This window comes from Peromyscus eremicus, chromosome 3, assembly GCF_949786415.1.
Source record: "Peromyscus eremicus chromosome 3, PerEre_H2_v1, whole genome shotgun sequence".
In the NCBI taxonomy this organism is placed as follows: domain Eukaryota; kingdom Metazoa; phylum Chordata; class Mammalia; order Rodentia; family Cricetidae; genus Peromyscus; species Peromyscus eremicus.
Window position 1 is genome coordinate 72,954,213 of NC_081418.1, and position 26,757 is coordinate 72,980,969.

Here is a 26,757-nt window from a genome sequence, read left to right on the forward strand (position 1 = left end):
ATACAAAAAAATTGGAATAACCTCCTGTATTTCTACGGACCACCGTGGCTTAAAGTTAGATTTCAACAACAATGAATTTACAGAAAATGTACCCTCTCATGGAAACTGAACAAAGCCCAAATGAATCACCAAGGGGTCAAGGAAGAAATAAAGAAAGAAATTAAAGATTTCCTAGAATTCAATGAAAATGAAAGTACAACATACCCAAACTTATAGGACACTATGAAAGCAGTGTTAAGAGGAAACTTCATAGCACTAAATGCCCACATAAAGAAGATGGAGAAATTTCACACTAGTGACTTAATAGCACACCTGAAAGTTATAGAACAAAAAGAAGCAAACTCACCCTGGAGGAATCGATGCCAGGAAATAATCAAATTGAGGGTGGAAAGCAATGAAATAGAAACAAAGAGAACAATACAAAGAACTAATAAAGCAAAGAGTTGGTTCTTTGAGAAAAATCAACAAGATAGACAATCCCTTATCCAAATTAACTAAAAGGCAGAGAGAGAGAGAGAGAGAGAGAGAGAGAGAGAGAGAGAGAGAGAGAGAGAGAGAATCCAAATCAACACAATCAGAAATGAAAAGGGAGACATAACAACAGACAATGAGGAAATCCAGAGAATCATCAGGTCATACTTCCAAAGCCTGTACTCCACAAAATTGGAAAATCTGAAAGAAATGGACAATTTCTTGGATAAGTACCCCATACTAAAGTTAAATCAAGACCAGATAAACTATTTAAATAGGCCAATAACCCCTAGGGAAATAGAAACAGTCATTAAAAGTCTCCCAACCAAAAAAAAAAAAAAAAAGCCCAGGACCAGATGGCTTCAATGCAGGATTCTACCAGAATTTCAAAGAAGAGCTAATTCCAATACTCTTCAAATTTTTCCACACAATAGAAACAGAAGGAACATTACCAAACTCTTTTTATGAGGCTACAATTACCCTGATACCCAAACCACACAAAGATGCAACAAAGAAAGAGAATTACAGACCAATCTTTCTTATGAACATTGATGCAAAAATACTCAATAAAATATTGGCAAACCGAATCCAAGAACACATCAAAAAAATTAGCCACCATGATCAAGTAGGCTTCATCCCAGGGATGCAAGGATGGTTCAACATATGAAAATCTGACAATGTAATACACCATATAAACTAACTGAAAGAAAAAAACCACATGATCATCTCATTAGATGCTGAAAAGGCCTTTGACAAAATCCAACACCCTTTCATGATAAAGGTCCTAGAGAGATCAGCAGAACATACCTAAATAAAATAAGGTAATTTACAGCAAGCTGACAGCCAACATCAAATTAAATGGAGAGAAACTCAAAGTGATTCCACTAAAATCAGGAATAAGACAAGGCTGTCTGCTCTCCCCTTATTTATTCAGTATGGTACTTGAAGTTCTAGCTAGAGCATTAAGACGACAAAAGGAGATTAAGTGGATACAAATTGGAAAGGAAGAAGTCAAATTTTCACTATTTGTAGATGATATGATAGTGTACATAAGTGACTCCAAAAATTCTACCAGGGAACTCCTACAGCTGATAAACTCCTTCAGTAACGTGGCAGGATACAAGATTAACTCCAAAAAAAAAATCAATAGCCCTCCTATATACAAATGATAAACAGGCTGAGAAAGAAATCAGAGAAACATCACCATTTACAATAGCCACAAATAATATAAAATACCTTGAGGTAACTCTAACTAAGCAAGCGAAGGACCTGTATGACAAGAACTTAGTAGGGCAAAGGACACAGTCAATTAGACAAAATGACAGCCTACAGAATGAGAAAAGATCTTCACCAACCCCACATATGACAGAGGGTTGATATCCAGAATATATAAAGAACTGAAAAAGCTAGTCATCAAAATACCTAACAGTCAAATTTAAAAAATGGGCTATAGAGCTAAATAGAGAATTCTCAACAGAAGTATCTCAAAGGCTGAAAGACATTTAAGGAATTGCTCAACATCCTTAGTCATTAGGGAAATGTATGATGATATTTTATTTGTGCTGAAATGTAATTTTATTTGTATGTTACTAAAGTTGCCTGGAGATCAGAAGTCACAGCAAGACATAAGCAGGAATGGTGGTAGCACTGCCCTTAATCCGATCACATGGTAGGCAGAGTCTCTATGGTCAAGACACATCCAAAGCAAGGTGACCTGAACTTTTAATCCCAGTACCAACTAGAGACCTGGAGGTCTATATAGACAGGCAGTAACTAGGAAATCACGTGGTTGGATTTAGAGCCAATGAGAAGGCAGAGCACTAAGGCAATAAAAAGACAGGACACAGGAAGAAGGTCTCTCTCTCTCTCTCTCTCTCTCTCTCTCTCTCTCTCTCTCTCTCTCTCTCTCTCTCCTCAAGGGAAGGACGGCAGCGAGTGGTAAGCTAAAGGCTCTAATTTTTTTTGCTTTTAACTTTGTATTTGGCTCTGTGTTTCTTATTTACTAAGATCATTTAGAATTTCATCTACAGAAACACAAATCAAAACGAATCTGAGATACCATCTTACACTTGTCAGAATGGCTGAGATCAAAAACACTGAAGACAGCTTATGTTGGAGAGGATGTGGAGCAAGGGGAACACTCCTACACTGTTGGTGGGAATGCAAACTGGTACAGCCACTTTGGAAATCAGTATGGTGGTTTCTCAGAAAATTGGGAATCAATCTTCCTCAAGACCCAGCTGTACCACTCTTGAGCATATACCCAAAGAATGTTCAAACATACCATGAGGACACATGCTCAATTATGTTCATAGCAGCACTATTTGTAATAGCCAGAACCTGGAAACAACCTAGATGCCCCTCACCTGAAGAATGGATAAAGAAAATGTGGTACATATATATATACAATGGAGTACTACTCAGCAGAGAAAAACAATGACATCATGAGGTTTGCAGGAAAATTGATGGAACTAGAAAATATCATCCTGAGTGAGGTAACCCAGACTCAGAAAGACAAACATGGTATGTACTCACTTATAAGTGGATATTAGAAGTGGAGTGAGGGATAACCAGACTGCAACCCACAGATCCAGGGAGACTGGCTGGTAGGGAGGACCCTGGGAGGGACACAGGGATTGCCCAATGAGGGAGTGGTGGATGGGATCTACATTAGCAAGCTGGGGCTGAGGGAGGGGATAATGGAGGGGAAGGAACCGGGGAATTAGAGCTTAGTGGAGAGGGAAGTTCGAGGTGCATCAGGAGCAGAGTGGAAGAGCAGGGAAGGAGATACCATGATGGGTGAAGGCACCATGGGAATAGGGAAAGGCAGGGTGCTGGGGAGATCCCCAGGAATCCACAAAGATGACTCCACCATAAACTAATGGCAATGGTCGAGAGGTTGCCTGAGCTGAGTGGTGATCAGATGGCTGAATACCCTAGCTAACATCATAGACTGATGGAAGCAGATGTAGAGATCCATGGTCAGGTCCCAGGCAGAGCTCCAGAGGTCCAGTTGATGAGAGAGAGGACGGATTCTATGAGCAAGAGATATGGAGATCATGAATGGAATGAGTACAGAGACAACTAGCCAAACTAGTGGAAACGCATGAACTGTGGACCAATGGCTGAGGAGCCCCTGTGGTATTGGACTAAGCCCTCTGGATAATCGAGACTGTTATTTGGCTTGAACTGTTTAGGGGGCCCCCAGACAGTGGGACCAGGACCTGTACCTAGTGCATGAGCCAGCTTTTTGGAGCCCAGTGCCTATGGTGGGACACTTTGTGCAGCTTTGGTGCAGCAAGGAGGGGCTTGACCTGCTTCAACTGAATGTTCCAGGCTCTGCTGACTCCCCATGGGAGACCTTGCCTTGGAGGAGGTGGGAATGGTGGATGGGTTGGGGGAAAGATGGGGCGGCAGGAGGACGGAGGACAGGGGGATCTGTGGTTGGTATGTAAATTGAATGGAAAAATCTCTTAATAAAAAAAAGAAAGGAAAAAAAAGAAAAAAGAAAATTAAAAAAAATAAAGAAAAGTGAAGTTGAGTGAATAGTTCATGGACTCCATTGCTTCCCATCAATCCATGAGCCTCTGAAGGCTGGTCCTCATAGTAGCAGCAGAATATTAATGGGGATTGGATTGAATCTGTAGACTGCTTTTGGTCAGATGGCCATTTTTACTATGTTAATCCTACCGATCCATGAGCACGGGAGATCTTTACAAATTTTGATATCTTCTTCGATTTCTTTCTTCAAAGACTTGAAATTATTGTCATACAGATTTTGACTTGCTTGAATAGAATTACTCCAGATGTTTTATACTATTTTAGGCTATGGTGAAAGGGTCTTGATTCTCTGATTTTTTTCCTCAGACAATTTGTGGTTTGTATATATGAAGGCTACTGATTTTTTTAAAGTTAATCTTGTATCCAGCCCCTTCACTAAAGCTGTTTAACAGCTGTGGGAGTTCCCTGATAGAGATTTTGGAGTTGCTTTTGTATACTATTACATCATTTGAAAATAATGATACTTTGACATCTTTTCCAATTTTTATCCGTTTGAACTCCTTCAGCTGTCTTATTGCTCTAGCTAGAACTTCAAGTACTATATTGAATAGGTATGGAGAAAGTGGACAGACTTGTCTTGTTCCTGATTTTAGTGGAATCACTATGAGTTTCTCTCCATTTAATTTGCTGTTAACATTTGGCTAGATGTATATTTATTTTTGTGTTTTGTTTTTTCGAGACAGGGTTTCTCTGTGTAGTTTTGGTGCCTGTTTTGGATCTTGCTCTGTACACCAGGCTGGCCTTGAACTCACAGAGATCCGCCTGGCTCTGCCTCCTGAGTGTTGGGATTAGGCATGTGCCACTGCTGCCTGACTGTATGTTGTTTGTATTATGTTTATGTATGTGCCTTGTATCCCTGATCTCTCCAAGACTTTTATCATGAAATGGTGTTGGATTTTGTCAAAGGCTTTTACAACATCCAACAAGATGATCATGTGCTTTTTTTTCTTTTAGTTTGCTTATATGGTGGATTACACTGACAGATTTTCATATGTTGAACAATCCCTGCATCTCTGGGATGAAGGCTACTTGATCATGGTGGATGATCTTTTTGATGTGTTCTTGGATTCAGTTGGCAAGTATTTTACTTAGTATTTTTACAACAATGTTTATGAGTGAAATTGGTCTGTAATTCTCTTTATTTGTTGAGTCTTTGTGTGGTATGGGTATCAGGGTGACTGTGTCCTTATAGAAAGAATTTGGCAGTGTTCCTTCTGTTTCTATTTTGTGGAATAATTTAAAGAGTATTGGTGTTAGCTCTTCTTTGACAGTCTGGTAGAATACTGTGTTAAATCATGTGTCCCTGGGCTTTTTTTGGTTGTGAGACTTCTGATGACTGCTTCTACTTCCTTAGGGGTTTTAGGTCTATTTAAACTGTTTATATGATCCTGATTTAACTTTGGTAAGTGGTATCTATCAAGATATCTGTCCATTTCTTTTAGATTTTCCAATATTGTAGAGTACAAGTTTTTGAAGAATGACCTAACGATTCTCTGTATTTCCATGGAATCTGTTATGTCCCTCTTTTTATTTTTGATTTTGTCAATTTGAATATTCTTTCTCTCTCTGTGCCTTTTAGTTAGTTTGGATAAGAGTTTATCTATTTTGTTGATTTTGTCAAAGAACCAACTCTTTGTATTATTCTTTTTGTTTCTATTTTATTGGTTTCAGCCCCCAATTTGATTATTTCCTGCCTTCTACTCCTCTTAGGTATGTCTACTTCCTTTTGTTCTAGAGCTTTTGGGTCTGCTGTTAAGTCGACAGTATGAGCTCTCTCAATATTCTTCATGAAGACACTTAGTGCTATGAACTTTCCTCTTAGCACCACTTTCATTGTGTCTCATAAGTTTGGGTACGTTGTGCATTCATTTTCATTGAATTCTAGGAAGTCTTTAACTTCTTTCTTTATTTCTTCCTTGACCTAGTGGTAACTCAGTAGAGAGTTGTTCAGTTTCCATGAGTGGTAGGCTTCCTTTTGTTTCTGTTGATTCTGAAATCCGTCTTTAATCCATGGTGGTATGATAAGATACAGGGGGTTATTTTAATTTATCAGTTTCTGTTGAGACCTGCTTTGTGGCAAACTATATGGTTAATTTTGGATAATCTTTCATGTGGTGCTAAGAGGAAGGTACATTCTTTTGTGTTTGGGTGAAATGTTCTGTAGATACTTGTTAGGTTCATTTGAATAGTAGTATATGTTAGTTCCATTATTTCTCTGTTTAGTTTTTGTCTGGATGTTCTTCCCATTGATAAGAGTAGGGTGTAAAAATCTCCCACCATTATTGTGTGTGGTTTTATGTGTGATTTCAATTTTAGAAATGTTTCTTTTACAATTGTGGTGCCCTTACATTTGGAGATAGATGTCAGAATTGAGACATCATCTTGGTGAATTTTTCCTTTGATGAGTGTGAAATGTCTTTCTGCATCTCTTATGATTAATTTTGGTTTGAAGTCTATTTTGTTAAATATTAGGATGGTTACACCAACTTGCTTCTTATGTCCATTTGATTGCAAAATCTTTTCCAACCCTTTACTTAGGTAACGTCTGTCTTTGAGGTTGAAGTGTGTTTTTTGTATGAAGCAGAATTATGGATCCTGTTTTTGTATCCAATCTGTTAGACTGAGTCTTATTATTGGCAAATTGATTCCATTGATAGTGAGTGATATTAATGATCAATGGTTGTTCATTCCTGTTATTTTGTTGTTTGTTGTGATAGTCTCTCTCTCTCTCTCTCTCTCTCTCTCTCTCTCTCTCTCTCTCTCTCTCTCTCTCTCTCTCTCTCTCTCTCTCTGTGTGTGTGTGTGTGTGTGTGTGTGTGTGTGTGTGTGTGTGTATGTGTCTCTCTTTGTGTGTGTTTCCCTTCTTTGGGTTTCACTGGCGTGAGATTATCTATTACCTGTGTTTTGTTGAGTGCTGTTAACTTCCTGAGTTTGGAATTTTCCTTCCTGTGCTCTCTGTAGTGCTGAGTTTGTGGATAGATATTGTTTAAGTTTGATTTTGTCATGAAATATCTTGTTTTCTCCATCTAGGATTATTGACAGTTTTGCTGGGTATAATAATCTGGGTTGGCATCCCTGGTCCCTTAGCATCTATAAGACATCAGTCCAGATTCCTTTGGATTTTAGGGTCTTTATTGAAAAGTTGGGTGTGATTCTAATGCGCCTGCCTTTATATGTTACTTGGCATTTTCCCCTTGTCATTTTTAATATTCATTCTAGTTCTGTATGTTTAATGATTTGATTATTATGTGATAAGGGAAATTTTTCTGATCCAATCTGTTTGTTGTTCTGTAAGCCTCTAGTACTTTTATAGACATGCTCTTATTTAGGTCAGGAAATATTTCATCTATGATTTAGTTAAATATATTCTCTGTGTTTTTGAGCTGCATTTCTTCTCTTCTATTCCTATTATTCTTATATTTGGTCTTTTTATAATGTCCCAGATTTCCTGGATGTTTTGTGTTAGGAAATTTTTAGATTTAACATTTTCTTTGAGTGATGAATCTATTTCCTCTATCATGTTTTCAATGCTTGAGATTCTTTCCCATCATTTGTATTCTGATGGTGAAGCTTGCATCTGTAGTCCCTGTTTGCTTACCCATATTTTTCATTTCCAGGATTCCATCTGTTTGTGTTTTCTTTATTGCTTGTATTTCCATTTTCAGGTCTTGAACAGTTTCCTTCATCTGTCTGTTTTTTCTTATCTTGACATTTTTTTTAGGGATTTGTTGATTTTTTTCTAATTTTTTGTTTGTCTTTTCTCAATTTTATTAGGGATTTGTTCTTATCCTCTTTAAGGATGTCTATCATCCTCATAAAGTAATTTTCAAAGTCATTTTCTTGTGTTTCAGCTGTGTTGGATTGTTCAGGTCTTGCTGTTGTAGAATAGCTGGGCTCTGGTGATGCCATATTGTCTTCTCTGTTATAGATTGTGTTCTTACATTAGTGTATAGGCATCTGGATTTTGAATGATTATAGGTCTGGGTGTTGATTCCTGAGCTGTCCATAGGGTCAGCTCTACTGTGCTACCCAGGAGAGGTACGGGGCCCAGTTTTGTGAATGACTCAGCTGGTGAGAGGTTGGGTCAGGTCCCCTACCTGCTGCAGTAGGCTAGGGGAATGGGGAGGAATCTTTCACTCACCACACCAGGCACGACCTGCTCCTCCATACCCATGCCCTCAGGGCCTGCTTATCCATGTCCCTGCAAATAGGGTCATCTCTATTATGGTGCCCATGTGAGGTTTAGGACCCTCTCTCCTGAGTGCTTCAGCAGTTGAGTGGTAGGACCACTTCTCCATAGCATAACAGCCAGTTAGAGGGCAGGGTCAACTCTGTACAGTCCTATCCTCTCAGCCTTTGGTTGTATCAGGAATTATGGATCTCATCACAGAGTATGGCTTCATCAGGGCCATGAACCCAGGTTCATGCTGCAGCTGCCCAGGTTCAGATATCACCATGGCTCTAGATGGCAATAAGCCACTCACATTTGATGCTCCTCAACTCTTTCATCATTTAGATTACCTCTGTCTATAGTACATGAACTATTCTGTCTCTCTTCCCCCATACCACACCATTCATTTCCTCACTATAATAGTGCCCATCTGCCCAGCACTGCAAGGCACCAAATGGGCCTATGTTTTGTCCTTGGACATCAGGACAAAGTGCCCTGAGCCTGAGTGTTGGTCTTCTTGTCCCACTCAGTCCATCATGGTACTGGGCAGGACCATGCTTCCTCCTCAGAGTCTGGGATCTTCCACTGTAGACCTGGGTGTGGGTATTGTTGGAAAATTTTTTCTTGTCTTGTCTTTTACATGTTATTTGTGTGCATTTCTTGTATATTTGTGGGTGTGTCTTTCCTCAGTTTGGAGCAATTTTCTTTTATGATCTTGTTGTGGGTCTTATCTTTGCCACTGACTTGGGATTCTTAACTGTCTTGTGCCTATAATTTGAAGGTTAGACATTTTCATGGTATTCCACATATAAAATGCTTTCTAGGAGTGCACTCTATCAGCTGAGCTACATCACTAGCCCACTGCCTGCTATCTGCTGATAATATAGTTATATCATGTCTGTGCCATCTGTAAGAAAGATTATTTTACCCAAGTGTGTTTGGAGGAGGTGACATTTTCCTTATTTTTTTCTTCCTTTTTTTTTTTTAATGAAAGGAAGAGTTTATTTGGGTGTATGGTTTCGCAAGTTCCAGAGTCCATCATGCCAGGGAGGCATTGTACCTATGTAGCTCATTTAACAATGTAACATATGTTTCTAGTCCTTGAACATTATTATCACAAACTACTTAAGATAATAAAGAAATGCAGGTTAGTAGTTACCTATATCAATCAAACCTATAGTCATGTTAGGTATGTTTTCAATGTCAAACATAGATATATTTTAGATAGACAGATGATCTTCAAAAACTTCAGAGACCTACAGAATATGGCATTAAAGATATTTTTTTTTTTACATTCAGGAAACATTCTCTGTGTTTGTGTAGACACATGTCCAGAGGAATTACTTTGCCACTGTTTTGTAAGAGTATAATACTGAAAAATTATGTATTTCCATCAATATAAGAAAGCACAGGTAAAATCATATAGTGAGATAGTGGACTATGACATAGAAATACAATGCTAAGCTGCATGAGGTATGTTCCCATGAATAGATCACAACAACATAAAAGCAAGCAGGTAGGAATGAAACACAAAGAACTCAGAGAATGATGTACATGGCGATGCTACTTATTTCAAGTTTTAGAATATGCAAACCAACAACCTGCATTCTTAAGCAATTCATAGTGAGAAAAATAATTTAAAAAATTGAAAATCCTAAACCCCAATGTTTAGGATATTTCTGTGAATAGAAGTGAGTAAGGAGTGAAATGGGATGAGAGGTAGAGGAATATACCATGGTTTGTGTATTCTTTTTTTCTCCCTTTTACTTTATTAAGAAAATTTCTACTCATTCTACATACCACCCACAGATCCCATCTCCTCCCTCCTCCCACCCTCAAGCCCTCCCTCCCAAGCCACCACACAGGTGGAAGCCCATGAACTGTAGACTAGTGGCTGTGGAGCCCCAATGGGACTGGACTACGCCCTCTGTATATGGAAGATGGTTGTTTGGCTTGAACTGTTTGGGGAGCACCCAGACAGGGGGATCGGGATCCATCCCTGGTGCATGGGCAGGCTTTTGGGAGCCCATTGCCAGTGATGTGATGCCTTGTGCAGCCTTGGTGCAATGGGTAGGGGCTTGGATCAGCCTAGGCTCAGTGTGCCAGGCTCTGTTGACTCCTCATGGGATACCTTGATTTGGGGGATGTGAGGATATAGGGTGGCTTAAGATGTTTTAATAACAAGGCTTTTCATGACAATGAGGTTTGTTTGCTCTTGGCAGCACAAATCTACTTCAGAGAAGATGATGGGCATCAAAGAACCTCCCCATGGAGTTTGCTTTCTTTGTGACAAAAGTTAGCCACTGCGCAAGAAACTGCTCTTGCCTCAACTACTGACAGTATGCTGTCCAAATTGGGCAAGCAGAACACACAAAAATATGACTGCCAATCTTTGCCAAGACAAGGTAGAACAGTCCTTCAAAAATCCTGCTTCACAGAAAAGTCTGTCAGATATTCTAGGCCAGGAGGCCAATGATGGATGCCCCAATGTTGCAGAGGAACCTTAGGTGACTGTCCAGGAAGCTAAGTGCATTGTCTTTTCTATATTTTAGAAGTTGTTTGCTCTGCACTTCCTGTTTACTCAGGTAATATTATATCTCTCTTGGGTCTCTAAGGGAGTTGAAGACTAGATAGCTATGGTTCCAGTTTTCCTTGTTAATAAATTAACACAAAAGTGGTGTAAAGTGTCTAAGTTTGAGTGACATAATTAAATTGTTTCCCTAAGAAAATGTTTTGAGTTAAAAAAAATAGTTTTGTGGTGATAATACAAGTTAGGATAGAAAGTAAATTAGGTACAAAACTTTGGACTCACCGGGATAGGTGAGAAAATGGAGTATTTTTTTCTGATTTTTCCAAATGAAAATGGACTGGACATTGTGAATGTAATTCTTACCCAATAATTGTTCTTATTGTATATAGTTATTCTGTGTTAGAGTTAAAAACCTTCCATTTTTATTTAGACAAAAAAGGGGAAATGTTGTGGGATAATTTGATCATATTCTGATGCTCCTGAGACTGACAATGAAGTTTGCTTTGAATCAGGGGGTGGAACTAGCTACTAGCTGACCAAAATTAGACACAGAGGTTTTATAAGAGCAAGAACAGATAGAAAGACACAGGCAGTAGTAGGGTTGGAGTTAGAGAGGGTCTCAGTGTGTTGGGATCTAGGATTGAGAGAGAGAGAGAGAGAGAGAGAGAGAGAGAGAGAGAGAGAGAGAGAGAATAGTCACTTCTCCACTTCTCTGATCATTCAGGTTCTTACTCCAATATCTAACTTCCAAATTTTTAATAGTAAAGAATAAATAAATAAATGCTTCTCACCATACAGCAACATCAACTGGAAACTAAATGTTCAAGTGTCCAAGACTCTGGGGGAATATCTCATTTAAACCACTACAGCTCTGGTATGATTTAGATCATCTTTCCTGTGCTTCATATCCTAGTCCCTGTCTAGCAACCGTAAAATTTCTGCTTCAGGGTTTATTTCAGATATCATAGAAAATTTTTTAATATTTCTCTTTGAATAAGCAAAAGCACAGGTTTTAACTGTAGAAGTTTCCTTTTCTTTTCTTCTTCATTTTTGCCTTATGTATAGCTGTGGGTCTGCATCTGTTTCCATCAGTTGCTGGAGGAAGCCTCTCTGATGACTATTGGGCTAGGCAAAAATCTATGTGTATAGCAGAATAACATTAGGCATCATTTTTGACATATTTTTCTCCAGTCATATTTGGTTCTATCCTAGATCTCTGGGTCAACTAGCCTGTGAGTCCTGATGATCACAGTAGTGTCGGGTGGACTTACTCTCCTGCCATGGGTTTTAGGCTTGACCAGTCATTGGTTGGCCACACCCTCAATCTCTAGGCCACCCTTACCTCAGCACATCCCACAGGCAGGACAGACTGTAGGTCGAAGGTTATGTGGCTCGTTGGACATTTCCTAATTTTAGCAAAAGTGCTGATAATTTCCAGATGTGAACCTGGAGCCACTATCAAGTAAATATGGAGGCTATCAGGAATGTTTTGAAAGAGGGAAGGATAGCTTGGGGAAGTGAAAATGTTTTTCTACTTCTTTTAAAAGGGACATTATTAATTTTCCTTTTGTTTTGTTCACAAGGACTGGGATCAGCTAATCCACACAGACAGATATGGCCTGGGGAGAGTAGCTCACACATGGGAAACCCAGAGCTCAGCTGTTCCCACTCCACTGTTTTCTTTAGAATTAAGAAGTTCACTTTCCCATTTGATGGTACAACTTTCTAACCTCCTCAAGGTCAGAAGTGCCCTCTACTGATGATATGATAATTATGGGTCTAGAGAGAGATAAGCTGATGACATTTCTTCCTTATAATGGCTTCTTAGGGTCTCATTCTATATGGATGTTTATCAGAGGCCTGGCCAGGTGAGTGTTTGCTTTTCTATTCATTAATAGTGAGAGCTGTAAGTGCTAGAATGAAGCAGGATTTTCTGTAATAAAATGATGAGAGAGTTATCTGCTTAGAATTTTACTTTTGAGCCCTGCTGTGTCAGAAGCACACACTACAGGTGCCTGTAGACATAAAATATCAGTGCAATGATTTGTAAAAGAACATAGATTTAACTCACTATGACCGCTGAATATAATATGTGACAGTAGGTGGGGCTATTGGAAAGAAAGAAGACAAGGCCTAACAGATGTGTAGATAGAGACAGGAAAAGCTAATAGTGTAAAGACGAATGATGGATATTATATATTGAATGAAAATGTCATGAAATCCTTCAATTTTAGAATGAACATACACTACTACATATGTAAAAATTAGCCCCAAATGGAATATTTTAAGCACATATCAGACTCTGAATTCTTGCGAGTGCATACTCTAAAAATTCTAAAAGCGTGGTTTGTTCTAGCTAATGCCAACTGTGTTAGTCTTACATTCCTGTCATAAAATTCTTAAAAGAAACTTAGAGGTTACAAAACAGAGAACCTACATTTATTTGCTTGCTGGACTACATTTATAATACTAAATTACACTGAAATGACATTTTGTTCTTGTCATTTCACTCCTTTTCTCAAGTTAACTGACCATACATTTTTTTATAGGAACTTAAGCCAGAATTATACAACAAATATTAATTAATTTAGAGTTTATCAGTAATTTTATGTACTGTTAAGTTTGCATATACTTAGGAATTCTGAGACAAGTTTCAACTTATGTTCTTAACAATGTATAAATAAGTTTTAGAAAGTTTTACATATATTGTTTATTCTGTTGCAGTGATTTCTAATAAAGTATATCTTTTCTGGGTATTTAAAAAATATCTGGATGTCTTACCTCACTTATTTATTAAATCCTTGTAATATTATCCTTAAAAATGTAAACTGGAACATTTTCAGTTGGATATTAAATGTTTTAATTAAAATAAGTTAAGTTTTAATATTTCATGTTTGTAAATTGAACTTTGTAACACTGATATTCATATAATATTGAGTAAGCTTTTCATTAGCAATGAAAAACTATTTTCAGTTCTTGAATAGTATAAAATTATTTAAAGTTAAAATCCCTAGTGGTTACAAAATACACTTACCCATTTAATATGCATTCATAAAAATATTAAGTAAATTTAAGTTTAGCTGCTGAGTGCCATAAGTCCATTTTTATTTTTTTGGGATATCATTTACTAATGCATAAAGGAGACACAAATGGAAAATGAAGTCAAGTGTGGTGGCACACACCTGTGATCCCGGCACTTTGGAGGCTAAGGTAGGAGCATTGTGAGTTTGATTGGAGTCAGTCTGAACTACAGTTTTAGATCCTCTCTCTCTCTCTCTCTCTCTCTCTCTCTCTCTCTCTCTCTCTCTCTCTCACACACACACACACACACACACACACACTTACAGTGAACACTTTCGTATCTTTCCCAGACTTACGTGTGATCAAGCTGTGGTGTGACTGCTTTCCCACAGGTTCTACAGTGACATTCTGCTGCTGCTGCTTCATCCCAGGGAAACTGACTCATAACTGTGAGAATGTAATGTTCTAGTCAGTGTCTGTGGGTTTCCAGTTTCACCTGTGCTAAACTAATTTCCAAAGAATAAGTTACACATTAAAATTATTTGTGTATCAGGTAATAGAGATGAACTAATACCTTATTAAAAATAATCACTATTTCTTTCTGCTGTCATTATGTATTTCATGGAACTAATTAGAGTGGCTAAGGTCTTCACCTTCCTGAGATTCCTGAAGACTTATTAATGTTGCTGACAGTGGACGGTGCACCAGCCAACACCATGTATCTTGTCATCTGAAAGTCACACAATCACTGTGTTCTCTCTGAGCAGTCCTGCTGCCTTTTGGTCATTACTCCCTAACTATGGTAAAAATGAAAATGAAAATGATACTTTTTATCTAACATATTTGTATGTTCATTTTGTTATTATCTCCACCAAGAAGAATACAAAGATCACCGTAAATTCATAAAACAAGACTGTTCCAAATCAGACATTGTGATAATGAAGGGGTAAAGTGATTTTTCTCAGAAGAATGTAGAGCTGTGCAGGAAGCAGCTCTTGGTTTCTATTGTTGCACATCTCTTCAAACAGCTTCCTGAAGGCTGCTTGGACTTTAAGTCTGTGTCCATTTAATAGTGATGGCTTCTCCATATTAAGAATGTTTATGGTTACACTTTGGGTTTTAGTACTTAAAACTAAATACTGTAACTTAAATTGATATGAAATGCCCCAGCACTGCAATTTATTTCAAATTAAAAAAAATAATATTTCCCAGTGCATGTATGTATATGTTAACAACTCAGTTTGTAGCCATGGTAGCTATGGTCTTTTCTGGTTAGGTCTCAGCTGGGTGAGTTCCAGAGGAAGATACCACATGATGAATTAGGAGTTCCATCATTTTCTGTGAGTTATAAACATTGACAAATCAATAGATATGAAATATACAGATTGTAAATCTTTGGGCTAAGGAAAAAACATTTTGTATTACTACCTTTTATCTTATGTTATCATCTTTTTATATTACCTATAATATATGTGTTAAATTGATAAATCACAGATGTATAATTAATGAAAATTATTTTACATCTATGGTTTGTCCATTTGCAATTTTAAAATTTGAATTGAACTCTGATTTCTTCAGTTCGAGGACCAAGGCTTGAATTAAGCGTTATCCTGTAACTTTTATTTATTTAAGATTTATTCGTTTTATTCTACATATATGAGTGTTTTGCCTGCATATATGTCTGTATGCCACTTGCATGCCTGGGTCATAGAGGACAATGGCTCCCCCAGAACTAGAGTTACAGATGGTTATGAGCCACCATGGCCTTGATGGGAATCTAACCCAGGTCATTTACAAGAGTAAACATACTCTGAACCACTGAGCCATCTCTCCAGCTTGTATTCCAGAGCTTTTATAAACACAGAGCATCACAGTACAGCTACTGTAAAAGTATGTTGGTGGGAGAATCAGATGTTTGTCTCTGGCAACTGGGATGAGTCTATACCTTTACTAGATCAAGCCTTCCAAGAGCAAAATATCATGTAAATATAAAATGTGTGATTTATGGTGTTGTATTCATGGGTATGTTATAGGGTGGTCTTACTCACTATCTTCTGCATCATTTCTATACATACAGGCATGCATTAATTTGTATATGTGGAATATAGTAGTGAGCTCGACAATACAATTGGACATCCTTTTTCTCACAAGAATCTGAGTCAGTGTAGCAGTTTGTAGCAGGAATCTTAAAGAGTCTTATTAATAAAATCAAACCCGGGGCCAGTTATTGGGGTGAAATGCTGGATGGTCAGAGAGACAGAACAAGCCACAGCTAACCTCACATAGCCAACTTCTCAGCTGGTCTGTTTCCTCAGACTGGAAGCTTCTGAGTCCTCATCCATAATGGGTCTCAGCTGAACTGCTGCTCAAAAGCCTGAATGCTTAACCAGGCCAAATGCTTAACCAGCCAAATGCTTCTAGTTTCTGGTCCTCATGCCTTATATACCTTTCTGCTTTCCACCACCACTCCCTGGGATTAAAGGCTCACTTTCTGGGATTAAAGGCATGAGTCACCATGCCTGGATGTTTCCAATGTGGCCTTGAACTTACAGAGATACAGAGGGATTTCTGTCTCTGGAATGCTAGGATTAAAGGTGTGAGTGCCACCATTTTCTAGCCTTTGTATCTAGTGGTTGTTCTGTCTCTGACACCAGATAAATTTATTAGTGTGCACAATATTTTGGGGAACACAATACCACCACAGCAGTTTTTTATTTCTTTATCACAAAGCTAATTTTAAAGTACTGAATTATAGTAATTTGACAAAATAATGACACTGGTAACCAGCCCTAATAACTAACGTAGGCACCAAAGGTGAGATGTGGAGTGGAACTGTAAACACTGTCTGGTGCTGATGACCTCTGATAACACTGGGGCCTTGGTTTCCACTGCATGGGAACAAATTTCTTTTAAAACAGAAATTTCAAAACTGGATCACTATATGGTCATCTTTGGCAAGTTCAAGTTTTTTCCAGTGTGTTGAAAATAGTGTTTGTCTTAGTGTCGCATGATCTCTCTTCTTGGAGGCTCCTAGTTTTACATCTTCAGATGTATGTAGCCTGCAGTAACTACAGACACCAGAGCAAAAGGGACCACGGCCAGGATGTGGGTGGGTCACAGAGCATTAGACAGGAGAATGGCAGGGTACAAGTGATCTCATCAGGGAAACGGGAAAGGGTGGGCTCCTTAGCAGGGAGGAGGGAAGTAAATATAGAAGAAGGTGGGAGGAAGGTACAGCTGAGTAGCAGGACACAAGTGATCTGATAGGGAAAATGAGAAAATGGGGGGTTTTAGTTAAAGGGAGGGGACATCAATATAGAAGAAGGAGATAGGTAGATAAAATAACAAAATGGATGGCTGAAAATGTTAGAAGGCAAAAAGAGAAAGAAAATAATCATAAGGACTCATACTATTAATGATTTACTCTTCTCCCAAATAAAGAAAAAACGAGGTTTGTCTTGATAGCTGGGAGTTAGTTCTTTAAACCTGAAGTGAAGTGTTCCAAAGGTGATGGGATGGGAGCTACCCTGGGAGACAGTTCGGATCATTTATAACCATAAGTAATGGTTACACAATAGGGTGTCGAAAGTGCAATAATGGTCTCCAACTGTATCTATGTCTTTAATTCTGGATTCTGGGGATGTAAGACTTCATAGAAAAAGGGACATAAAAAAAGGAAAATATCAACAAAGACAGCCATTTTGCTGATTAAAATAGTGGGATTATCATGAATTAACACCATGATTCTATTAAAATTATGAGTCAAAACATAGTTTTCACTATCTATGAAAATACAGCATGTTAAAGTTATGCAACGTGAGACTGCCTTAACTCACTCTTTTGAATTTCTTTTGTGAATATTTTCCAGGTTAACATACGTTTTATTTGATTGTGAAAATGTTATCAATATTCTCTGTTCATCACTACTGTTTTAGGTGTTAATTATAAAATGAGACATTGTAAATCAATAGGATTGTATTTCTAAGGCATGACACCTAGGTGCAATACAGCCCCACACAGTGTATATTCTGTATAGGAGGCTGTGACTGTAAATGCCGTTTTTTATCTCTAGTATGCTATTTATACAGGGAGATACATGGAGACGTTTATAGAAGTATATGTTATCCATTCTGGAACATCAAATGTTAAAGAGACAGGTTAATCAATAATAAGTTAATCAAGAATGATGATGTAGATGTACTGACCATTGAAACACAAGTTTGATATACACTCTATTGTTTTTCTAGGTATATGAATTATGTTTCTACTGTGATGTTAAGATGAATACACTTTCCACTTATGTCCTTATTAAAGAATATCCTTAATTTCCAAACTGTACTTGGAGTTCTAGCCAATATGTTTCTCCTTTTTTTCTACACTGTCATAATCCTAGTTCATAGATTTAAGCCCATGGACCTGATGTCCTGTCAACTGACCTTCATCCACATAGTGATGGTCCTCACTGGAGGGGACCTTTGGCTTACAGACATATTTGAGTCACTGAACTTTGAGAATGACTTCAAATGTAAGGCAACTTTTTGCATAAGCAGGGTGATGAGAGGCCTCTCCATCTGCATCACCTGCCTCCTGAGTGTGTTCCAGGCTGTGACTATAAGTCCCAGTACCTCATTGTTGGCAAAATTTAAACATAAACTAAAGATATACACAACCAATGCTTTCTTCTATATTTGGTCTCTCAATTTGTCTATCAGTAGTAGCTGTATCTTTTATGTTGGTGGTTTTACCAATGTGAGTGAGAGTAACCAGATGAAGGTCACCAAATATTGCTCAATCTTCCCCATGAACTACATTATCAGGGCACTGATTTTAACAATGACAACCTCCAGAGATGTTTTTCTTGTAGGAGTTATGTTGACCACAAGTGCATACATAGTGATTATCTTACTCAGACATCAGAGGCAATGCAAGCATCTTCACAGCATCCACCAACCGAGAGTGTCTCCTGAGAAAAGAGCCACCCAGACCATCTTGCTTCTGGTGGTTGTCTTTGTGGTCATGTACTGGGTTGACATCATCATCTCATCCACTTCAGTTCTATTATGGATGTATGATCCGGTCATCCTGACTGTTCAGAAGATTGTGATGAATGCCTATCCGACAATTACTCCTTTGGTACAAATCAGTTCTGATAACAGAATAATCAATATGCTGAAAAACTTGTGGTCAATATGCCACCCAAATTAAAAAGGGCAATTTTTTCTTCTTTCAAAAAATGTATTTAGTTAAGTGCATGAGTGTTTTGCCATCATCTATATATGTGTGCACTCCTGGTCCCCACAGAGGTCAGAAGTGGAACTTGAGTTACAGATGGTTGTAAGGAATCTTGCTGGTCATTTGCAATTGTGTATATATATATATATATATATATATATATATATATATATATATATATATATATTTTGGTTTTTCGAGACAGGGTTTCTCTGTGTAGCTTTGCGCCTTTCCTGGGACTCACTTGGTAGCCCAGGCTGGCCTCGAACTCACAGAGATCCGCCTGGCTCTGCCTCCCGAGTGCTGGGATTAAAGGCGTGCGCCACCACCGCCCGGCGCAATTGTATATTTTTTATTAAAAAGGATTCTTTTTTAATCTGTTTAATAGTTCAAGTAGCAAAGTAAGATTATTTATTTGATTCAAACAAAATTTGTGGTATAACTTATATACATTCTTTTATGTTTCTCCTGCCAAATAGTATAGAGACCTTTAAGTTCATTTTACAGCATAAATTGATATTTTGACAGGAATTCCCTTACTATCTCCTTTTTATTTTATGTCATAAATGTTCCCTAGATACTGAGGTTACTCAAGGAAACTCCTTGTTGACAGTGACTTTTAAAACTTTTTTTTAATGTTTAATTTACTCTAAATCATCAAGAATAGTTTATATAACCTATTATAGCTTTAATTGTGTCTTAATTATAATTTCTATGTATCCATAAAAATATTGTGAATTTAAACTTTCTATTTTTATCACAGTTACTTAATAAGTGAGTACTATATGAAAATTTCATGGGCCTGTTCATTTCTACTTCATTTCATCTACACTTATTGAAATATTATTGGTTAATAAAATTGTTTATATGCACATATGACGTACAATGTGGTTTTTGTGATGTGTGTCTACATGTTTGTGTGCACAGATGAAGGATAGGTGTGCATGTGTGTGTGCACAGATGAAGGATGTGTGTGCATGTGCTTGTGGAGGCCAGGAGACAGTTGGTTCTTCCGAAGCCATTCACCTTGTGTTTTGATAGAGCATCTCTCAGTATCGTGGTTCTTACCAAGTAGGCCTAGATGATAGCCCCATGGATTCTATCGTTTCTGCCTCTTCAGCTCTCGGATCACAAATATACATAACTATATCTATACTTCTTCAAATTTTTTAATTGAAAATTTATTTTTTTTTCATATAATACATCCTGATTAGAGTTTCCTTTCCTCCATTCATCCAAATTCCTCCCTTGTCCCTTCCCATCTGGATCCACACCCTTTTTCTTTCTCCTTAGAAAACAAATATGTATATAAGTTTTAATAACAAAGTGAAATTAGGTATAGAAAGACAAAACACAAACAAACTAATTAAAAAAGGTCAAAACCAAGAGAAGATAAAGAGCCAAAGAAAAACACAATGACACATAATGATGTAGAGACACACAAGCCACACAGGAATCTCACAGAAACACAAAAGTGCAGGCCAGAATATATAATACTATATAAGCAAAGGACCTGTAAGGTAAAATTAAGACAAAACAAAATTCAACATTATCCGACAAAGAAACTTCAAAGATTCCATTGAGTTTGTTTTCCGTTTGCCATCTACCACTGAGCACAGGATCTACCCTTAAGAGTGGGAGTCCCTGGAAGAAAACTAATTTTTCACTTGTAAGTGACTATCAGATGAAGATAGCTGTAGCGAGGGGAAAACACAACCCGGCCCAGTGCTGTTAAGACTGAATCGGAGAAGGAGACCCACAAGCCAGGTGGTGAGGCACTATTAAGGTGATCAAATATATGGTGGGCTATGGGAGTGAGAGAGACAGAATGGTTCTTATCCTGTGCTGAGAGCAGATCTGAAGTGGTGAGGTGGTGAGGAGCAGGGAGAGGTGGGTAGCTTGCCTGCCACCTGGGGTCATGGTGATGTCTGGGCCTGGGCTGATTCCAAGACCCATGCCTGTGTCCATGGTCCTGCTGCAGCCAGGCTCTGTGTTAATGTCCATGGCTCCTGTTACCAGGAAGGCAGAGAGGACAGGGCTGCACAGAGTTGGCCCCACCCCTCACTGGCTGCAACACTAGGGAGAAAGGTCCCTGCCCCTCACTTGCTGCAGCACTCAGGAAAGCTGGTCCTACACCTCTCCTGGGCAGTAGAGCAGAGCTGACCCTGTTTGCTGGGGGCACTGGTGAGCCGGCCCAGAGAGCATGAGAATGGGAGAGCTGGTCCTGCTCCCCTTGTCTGCCATGTGATGGTGTGGGTAAGGGAAAGATGCTCTCCCCCGACTCTCCCCAACCACCTATGACAGGTGGAAGAGATGAACCAACCACTTACCCATTGGAGCCGTGGCCCTGTTTTTCACCTGAGAAAGATAGTAGAGCTGGTTCTGGTGGTGTAGGTGTGGGTGAGCCAGCCCGGAGGGCATGAAAGCAGGAAATCTGGCCCCATCCCTTGCTCCTTGTTGCATGGGGTAAACTAGCCAGGGCAGTGCTGGAGAGCTCACAGTGGTGGTGATGATAAAGGAACACTGGCAGACCTATGAACCTAGCATCTGCTCCATCATGATCTGCTGGAGCACAGGAAGAGGCCAGTTCTGCAGATCTAAAGCTTGCAGGATCTCCATGACACAGAACAACAGGATATCCAACAGATGTTCCAGTGAGGGCCCAGTATGGACAGTGTAGCAGAAAGTAGAGGCCTTGAACCAGACCAATGACTCTGCAGTGAACACTTGCAAGAAAAAATATATGGACAAAAGAATATATTGTGTGGTGAGATTTTTTTCTCTTACATTTTATTTTATTCTATGGGGTCAGGGAATGTTGCAAGGGCAGAGGGTGAAAAAGAAGAGACAGGGAGAGGAATGGGATATGGATGCATGATAAGAGAGCCACAAAGAACAAATAAAAGTTAAAAAAAACCATAGAAGGCAATTTCGAGGATTCTTCCAAAAATGTCCTCCAAAATGACTAATATGTTTAATTTTGATCCTCATCCCAAAATGGAGATAGCTTCTGAGTTAGTGATGGAATGTGTGTCACCTTCTGCTGTCAGCTCTAGGACACTATCTGGTGCAGATCTGTTTAGGTATTAGGCATGCTGCTGAGTCTCAGAGTTTATAGTTCATATGTGTGTCAATGTGTTGTGTTAAGAAGGCCCTGTTTTCTTGATGTCTTCCATCCCCTCTGGCTCTTACATTCTTTCCTCTTCCACAGAGTTTTCTGAGCCCTGAAGGGAGGGACATGATGGAGACATTCTGTATGGGGTTGTGTTTCAAGGTATCTCACTCTGCATATTTCTGGCTGTTTGTCTCTGTGGTTGTTTCCATTTACTGCTGGAGGAAGCTTCTCTAATGATGGCTGAGCCAGGATGGATCTGTGAGTAGAGCAGAGTGTTATCAGGAGTCATTGTATTGTTATGTTCCCTTAACAGAACAGAAGTATTTGATTTCCCAATATGTCTGGGACTATCTAGTCTCAGGTTCTTGGCCACCTAAGCAGCATCAGCTATGGCTTCCATCTCATGAAGTGGGCACTAAATCAAATCAAATATTGATGAGTTTCTTCCACAAGATTCATGCCACTATTGCACCGGCATGTCTTGCAGGCAGATCACAATTGTGGATTGAAGGTTTTGTAGCTGGGTTGGTGTTTACCTTTCTCCTTTGGTAGTGTGAAGAACATCTTCCGATACTATGAGCACTAGAAGTAGGAATAAAGGCTCTATGTAGGCACAAGCTCAAATTCTCCAAGATCAATGAGATGTGTATGTGTTATCTTCAGCAATAGGGCTTTACCATCCATGGATAGAGAGCAACAAAAAGCCTTGGCAATAGCCTGGGTTATTAGGAGGTTCACATGGGGCCTCTTCAGCTAATAACTCAACTCAATGTAATCCATTCTCAGTTCTGGAAGTTTCATTTGGTGATGAGTGATATCCAGTTGATGTTCTATCCCCCATGTTATTTGGCAATTTCATTTAGATTGCTTACACACACACAGACACACACACACACAGACACACAAAACCCACACACTCACAAACACACACACTGTTTACACACACACACACACACACACACACACACACACACACACACACACAACACCCACACTGATTACAAAGCTTCTAGTGTAATAGTTTGCCATACTCCCATCAAATATTCTTAGGTTTAGGTGTTCCTCCCACATTTCCTTCCATGACCCCTTTCCCCCCCCATTTGATCTTCCCATTAGAGACTCCCCAATCCATCCATAACTATCTATTCTATTTCATTTTCCTAGGGAAATCCATCACTCCCTCAAAATCTCTTTCTCTATATCTTACCTCTGTGCTTATATGGACTGTAGCTTTTTTTTAATCAACAACTCAACAGCTAAAATATACATAAAAAGGGAATATATACCATTATTGTCTTTCTGGATCTTGGCTACCTCACTGAGGATGGTTTGTTTCTGGTTAATCCATTTACTTGTGAATTTCCTGATTTTGTTATTTTAATGTCTGTGTTTTATTCTACCATATAAATGTAACACTTTTTAAAATTCATTTGTTGATTGACATCAAGTTTATTACGAATTTCTGGGCATTATGAATAGAGCAGCAATGAATATAGTTGATCAGTTATCTGTAGAAGGATGACACATCCTTTGGATACATGCCCAAGAGTGGTGTAGCTGGTTCTTGAGGTGGATTATTTCCCAGCTCCCCGAAGAACTGCCAGACTGATTTCCATAGTGGTTGTACAAGTTTGCACTCCCAGAAGCAATGGATGCGTGTTTCTTCTTATTTAACATCATCAACAGCATCGGCTATCATTTATTTTATTGACCTTGGTCATTCTTTTTTTTTTTAAGGATTTTTTTTTTATTATGTATACAGTGTTCTGCCTGCATGTATGCCTGCAGGCTAGATTATTCTGACTGATGTAAGGTGAAGTCTTAAGGTAGCTTAATTTGTATTTCCCTGATCACTACTGATGTTGAACAGTTGAGTATTCTCTGCCATTGGGTTTCTTTTTTGAGGCAAGAAAAGAAATAAAGTACAGAGAAAGATAAGATTATGGAAAGACTCTAATGGTGTATGTGTGTGTATATTTTCCCTTTTTTCAGGCCAGGGAATGTTAGGTTAGCCCCCCTGCTGGCTCCAGAGAATTAAGTTTTACTTCTTCAGATAGAAAAGTCAAGTTGAGTGATTAGTTCACGAACTCTGTGGCTTCCCTTCATTCCATGAGCTGCTGAAGGCTGGTCCTCATAGTAGCAGCAGAATATTAATGGGGATTGGATTGAATCTGTAGATTACTTTTGGTCAGATGGCCATTTTTACTATGTTAATCCTACCGATCCATGAGCATGGGAGATCTTTCCATCTTTTGACATCTTCTTCAATTTCTTTCTTCAAAGACTTGAAATTATTGTTATACAGATCTTTGACTTGCTTGATTAGAATAACTCCAGATGTTTTATATTATTTTAGGCTATGGTGAAAGGGTCTTGATTCTCTGATTTCTTTCTCAGACCCTTTGTTGTTTGTATATAGGAAGGCTACTGATTTTTTTAAAGTTAATCTTGTATCCAGCCCCTTCACTAAAGGTGTTTAACAGCTGTGGGAGTTTCCTGGTAGAGTTTTTGGAGTTGCTTTTGTGTACTATTATTATGTCATCTAAAATAATGATATTTTAACTTCTTTTCCGATTTGTATCCCTTTGGTCTCCTTCAGCTGTCTTATTGCTCTAGCTAGAACTTCAAGTACTATATTGAATAGGTATGGAGAATGTGGACAGACTTGTCTTGTTCCCAATTTTAGTGGAATTGCTTTGAGTTTCTCTCCATTTAATTTGATCTTAGAAATCAGCTTGCTGTATATTGATTTTTTGTTTGTTTGTTTGTTTGCTTGAGAGAGGGTTTCTCTGTGTATTTTTGGTGCCTGTTTTGGATCATGCTCTGTATACCAGGCTGGCCTCGAACTCACAGAGATCCACCTGCCTCTGCCTCCCAAGTGCTGGAATTAAAGGCGTGCGCCACTGCTGCCAGACTGTATATTGCTTTTATTAGGTTTATGTATGGGCCTGTATCTCTGATCTCTTCAAGACTTTTATCATGAAGTGGTGTTGGATTTTGTCAAAGGCTTTTGCAGCATCCATCAAGATTCATGTGCTTTTTTTTTTCTTTCAGTTTGCTTTTATGGTGAATTACACTGATAGATTTTCATATGTTGAATAATCCCTGCATCTCTGGGATGAAGACTACTTGATCATGATGGATGATCTTTTTGATGTGTTCTTGGATTTGTTTTGAAAGTATTTTATTGAGTATTTTTGCATCAATGTTCATGAGTGAAATTGGTCTGTAATTCTTTGTTGAGTCATTGTGTGGTTTGGTTATCAGGATGACTGTGCCCTTACAGAAAGAATTTGGCAATGTTCCTTCTGTTTCTACTTTGTGGAATAATTGGAAGAGTATTGGAATTAGCTCCTCTTTGAAAGTCTGGTAGAATACTGTGTTGAAACCATGTACCCCTGGGCTTATTTTGGTTAGGAGACTTCTGATGACTGCTTCTACTTCCTTAGGGGTTTTAGGTCTATTTAAATTGTTTATATGATCCTGATTTAACTTTGGTAAGTGGTATCTATCAAGATATCTGTCCATTTCTTTTAAATTTTCCAACTTGATGGAGTACAGGTTTTTGAAGAATGACCTAATGATTCTCTGTATTTCCTTGGAGTCTGTTATGTCCCTCTTTTTATTTTTGATTTTGTTGATTTGAATAATCTCTCTCTGTCTCTGCCTTTTAGTTAGTTTGAATAAGGATTTATCTATTTTGTTGATTTTGTCAAAGAACCAACTCTTTGTTTCCTTGATTCTTTGTATTGTTCTCTTCGTTTCTACTTTATTGATTTCAGCCCCAATTTGATTATTTTCTGCCTTCTACTCCTCTTAGGTGTGTCTACTTCTTTTTGTTCTAGAGCTTTCATATGTGCTGTCAAGTTTCTAGTATGAGCACTCTCAAAAATTCTTCCTGAAGACACTTAGTGCTATGAACTTTCCTCTTAGCACTGCTTTCATTGTGTCCCATCAGTTTGGGTATGTTGTGCATTCATTTTCATTGAATTCTAGGAAGTCTTTAACTTCTTTATTTTTTTTATTGACCCAGTGGTAACTCAGTAGAGAGTTCTTCAGTTTCAATGAGTTGTAAACTTCCTTTTGTTTCTGTTGTTTCTGAAATCTATCTTTAATCCATGGTGGTCTACTAAGATATAGAGGGTTATTTTAATTTTTCAATGTCTGTTGAGACCTCCTTTGTGGCTGAGTATATGGTTAATTTTGGATAATGTTTCATGTGGTGCTGAGAGGAAGGTACACTCTTTTGTTTTTGGGTGAAATGTTCTGTAGATACCTGTTAGGTTGATTTGAATAATAGTATATGTTAGTTCTATTATTTCTTTGTTTAATTTCTGTTTGGATGTTCTTCTCATTGGTAAATGGGAGGTAGGGTGTTAAAATCTCGCACCATTATTGTGTGTGGTTTTATGTGTGATTTAAACTTTAGAAATGTTTCTTTTACAATTGTAGTTCCCTTACATTTGGAGCATGGATGTTCAGAATTGAGACATCATCTTGGTGGCATTTCCTTTGATGAGTATGAAATGTCCTTCTCAATCTCTTATGATTAATTTTGAAGTCTATTTTGTTAGATATTAGGATCGTTACACCAGCTGGCTTCTTAAGTCCATTTGATTGCAAAATCTTCTCCAACTCTTTACTCTTAGGTAATGT

The 26,757-nt window shown here is 38.3% G+C and overlaps 1 protein-coding gene across 1 annotated transcript; it reads left to right on the forward strand.

Moving 5' to 3' along the window:
* The first annotated feature begins 18,029 nt into the window (after window positions 1-18,029).
* LOC131906299 (putative vomeronasal receptor-like protein 4) lies at window positions 18,030-18,959 on the forward strand. Its single transcript, XM_059257049.1, has one exon. The coding sequence runs from the start codon at window positions 18,054-18,056 to the stop codon at window positions 18,957-18,959; it is 906 nt and encodes a 301-aa protein (XP_059113032.1). The 5' UTR covers window positions 18,030-18,053.
* The last annotated feature ends 7,798 nt before the right edge of the window (window positions 18,960-26,757 follow it).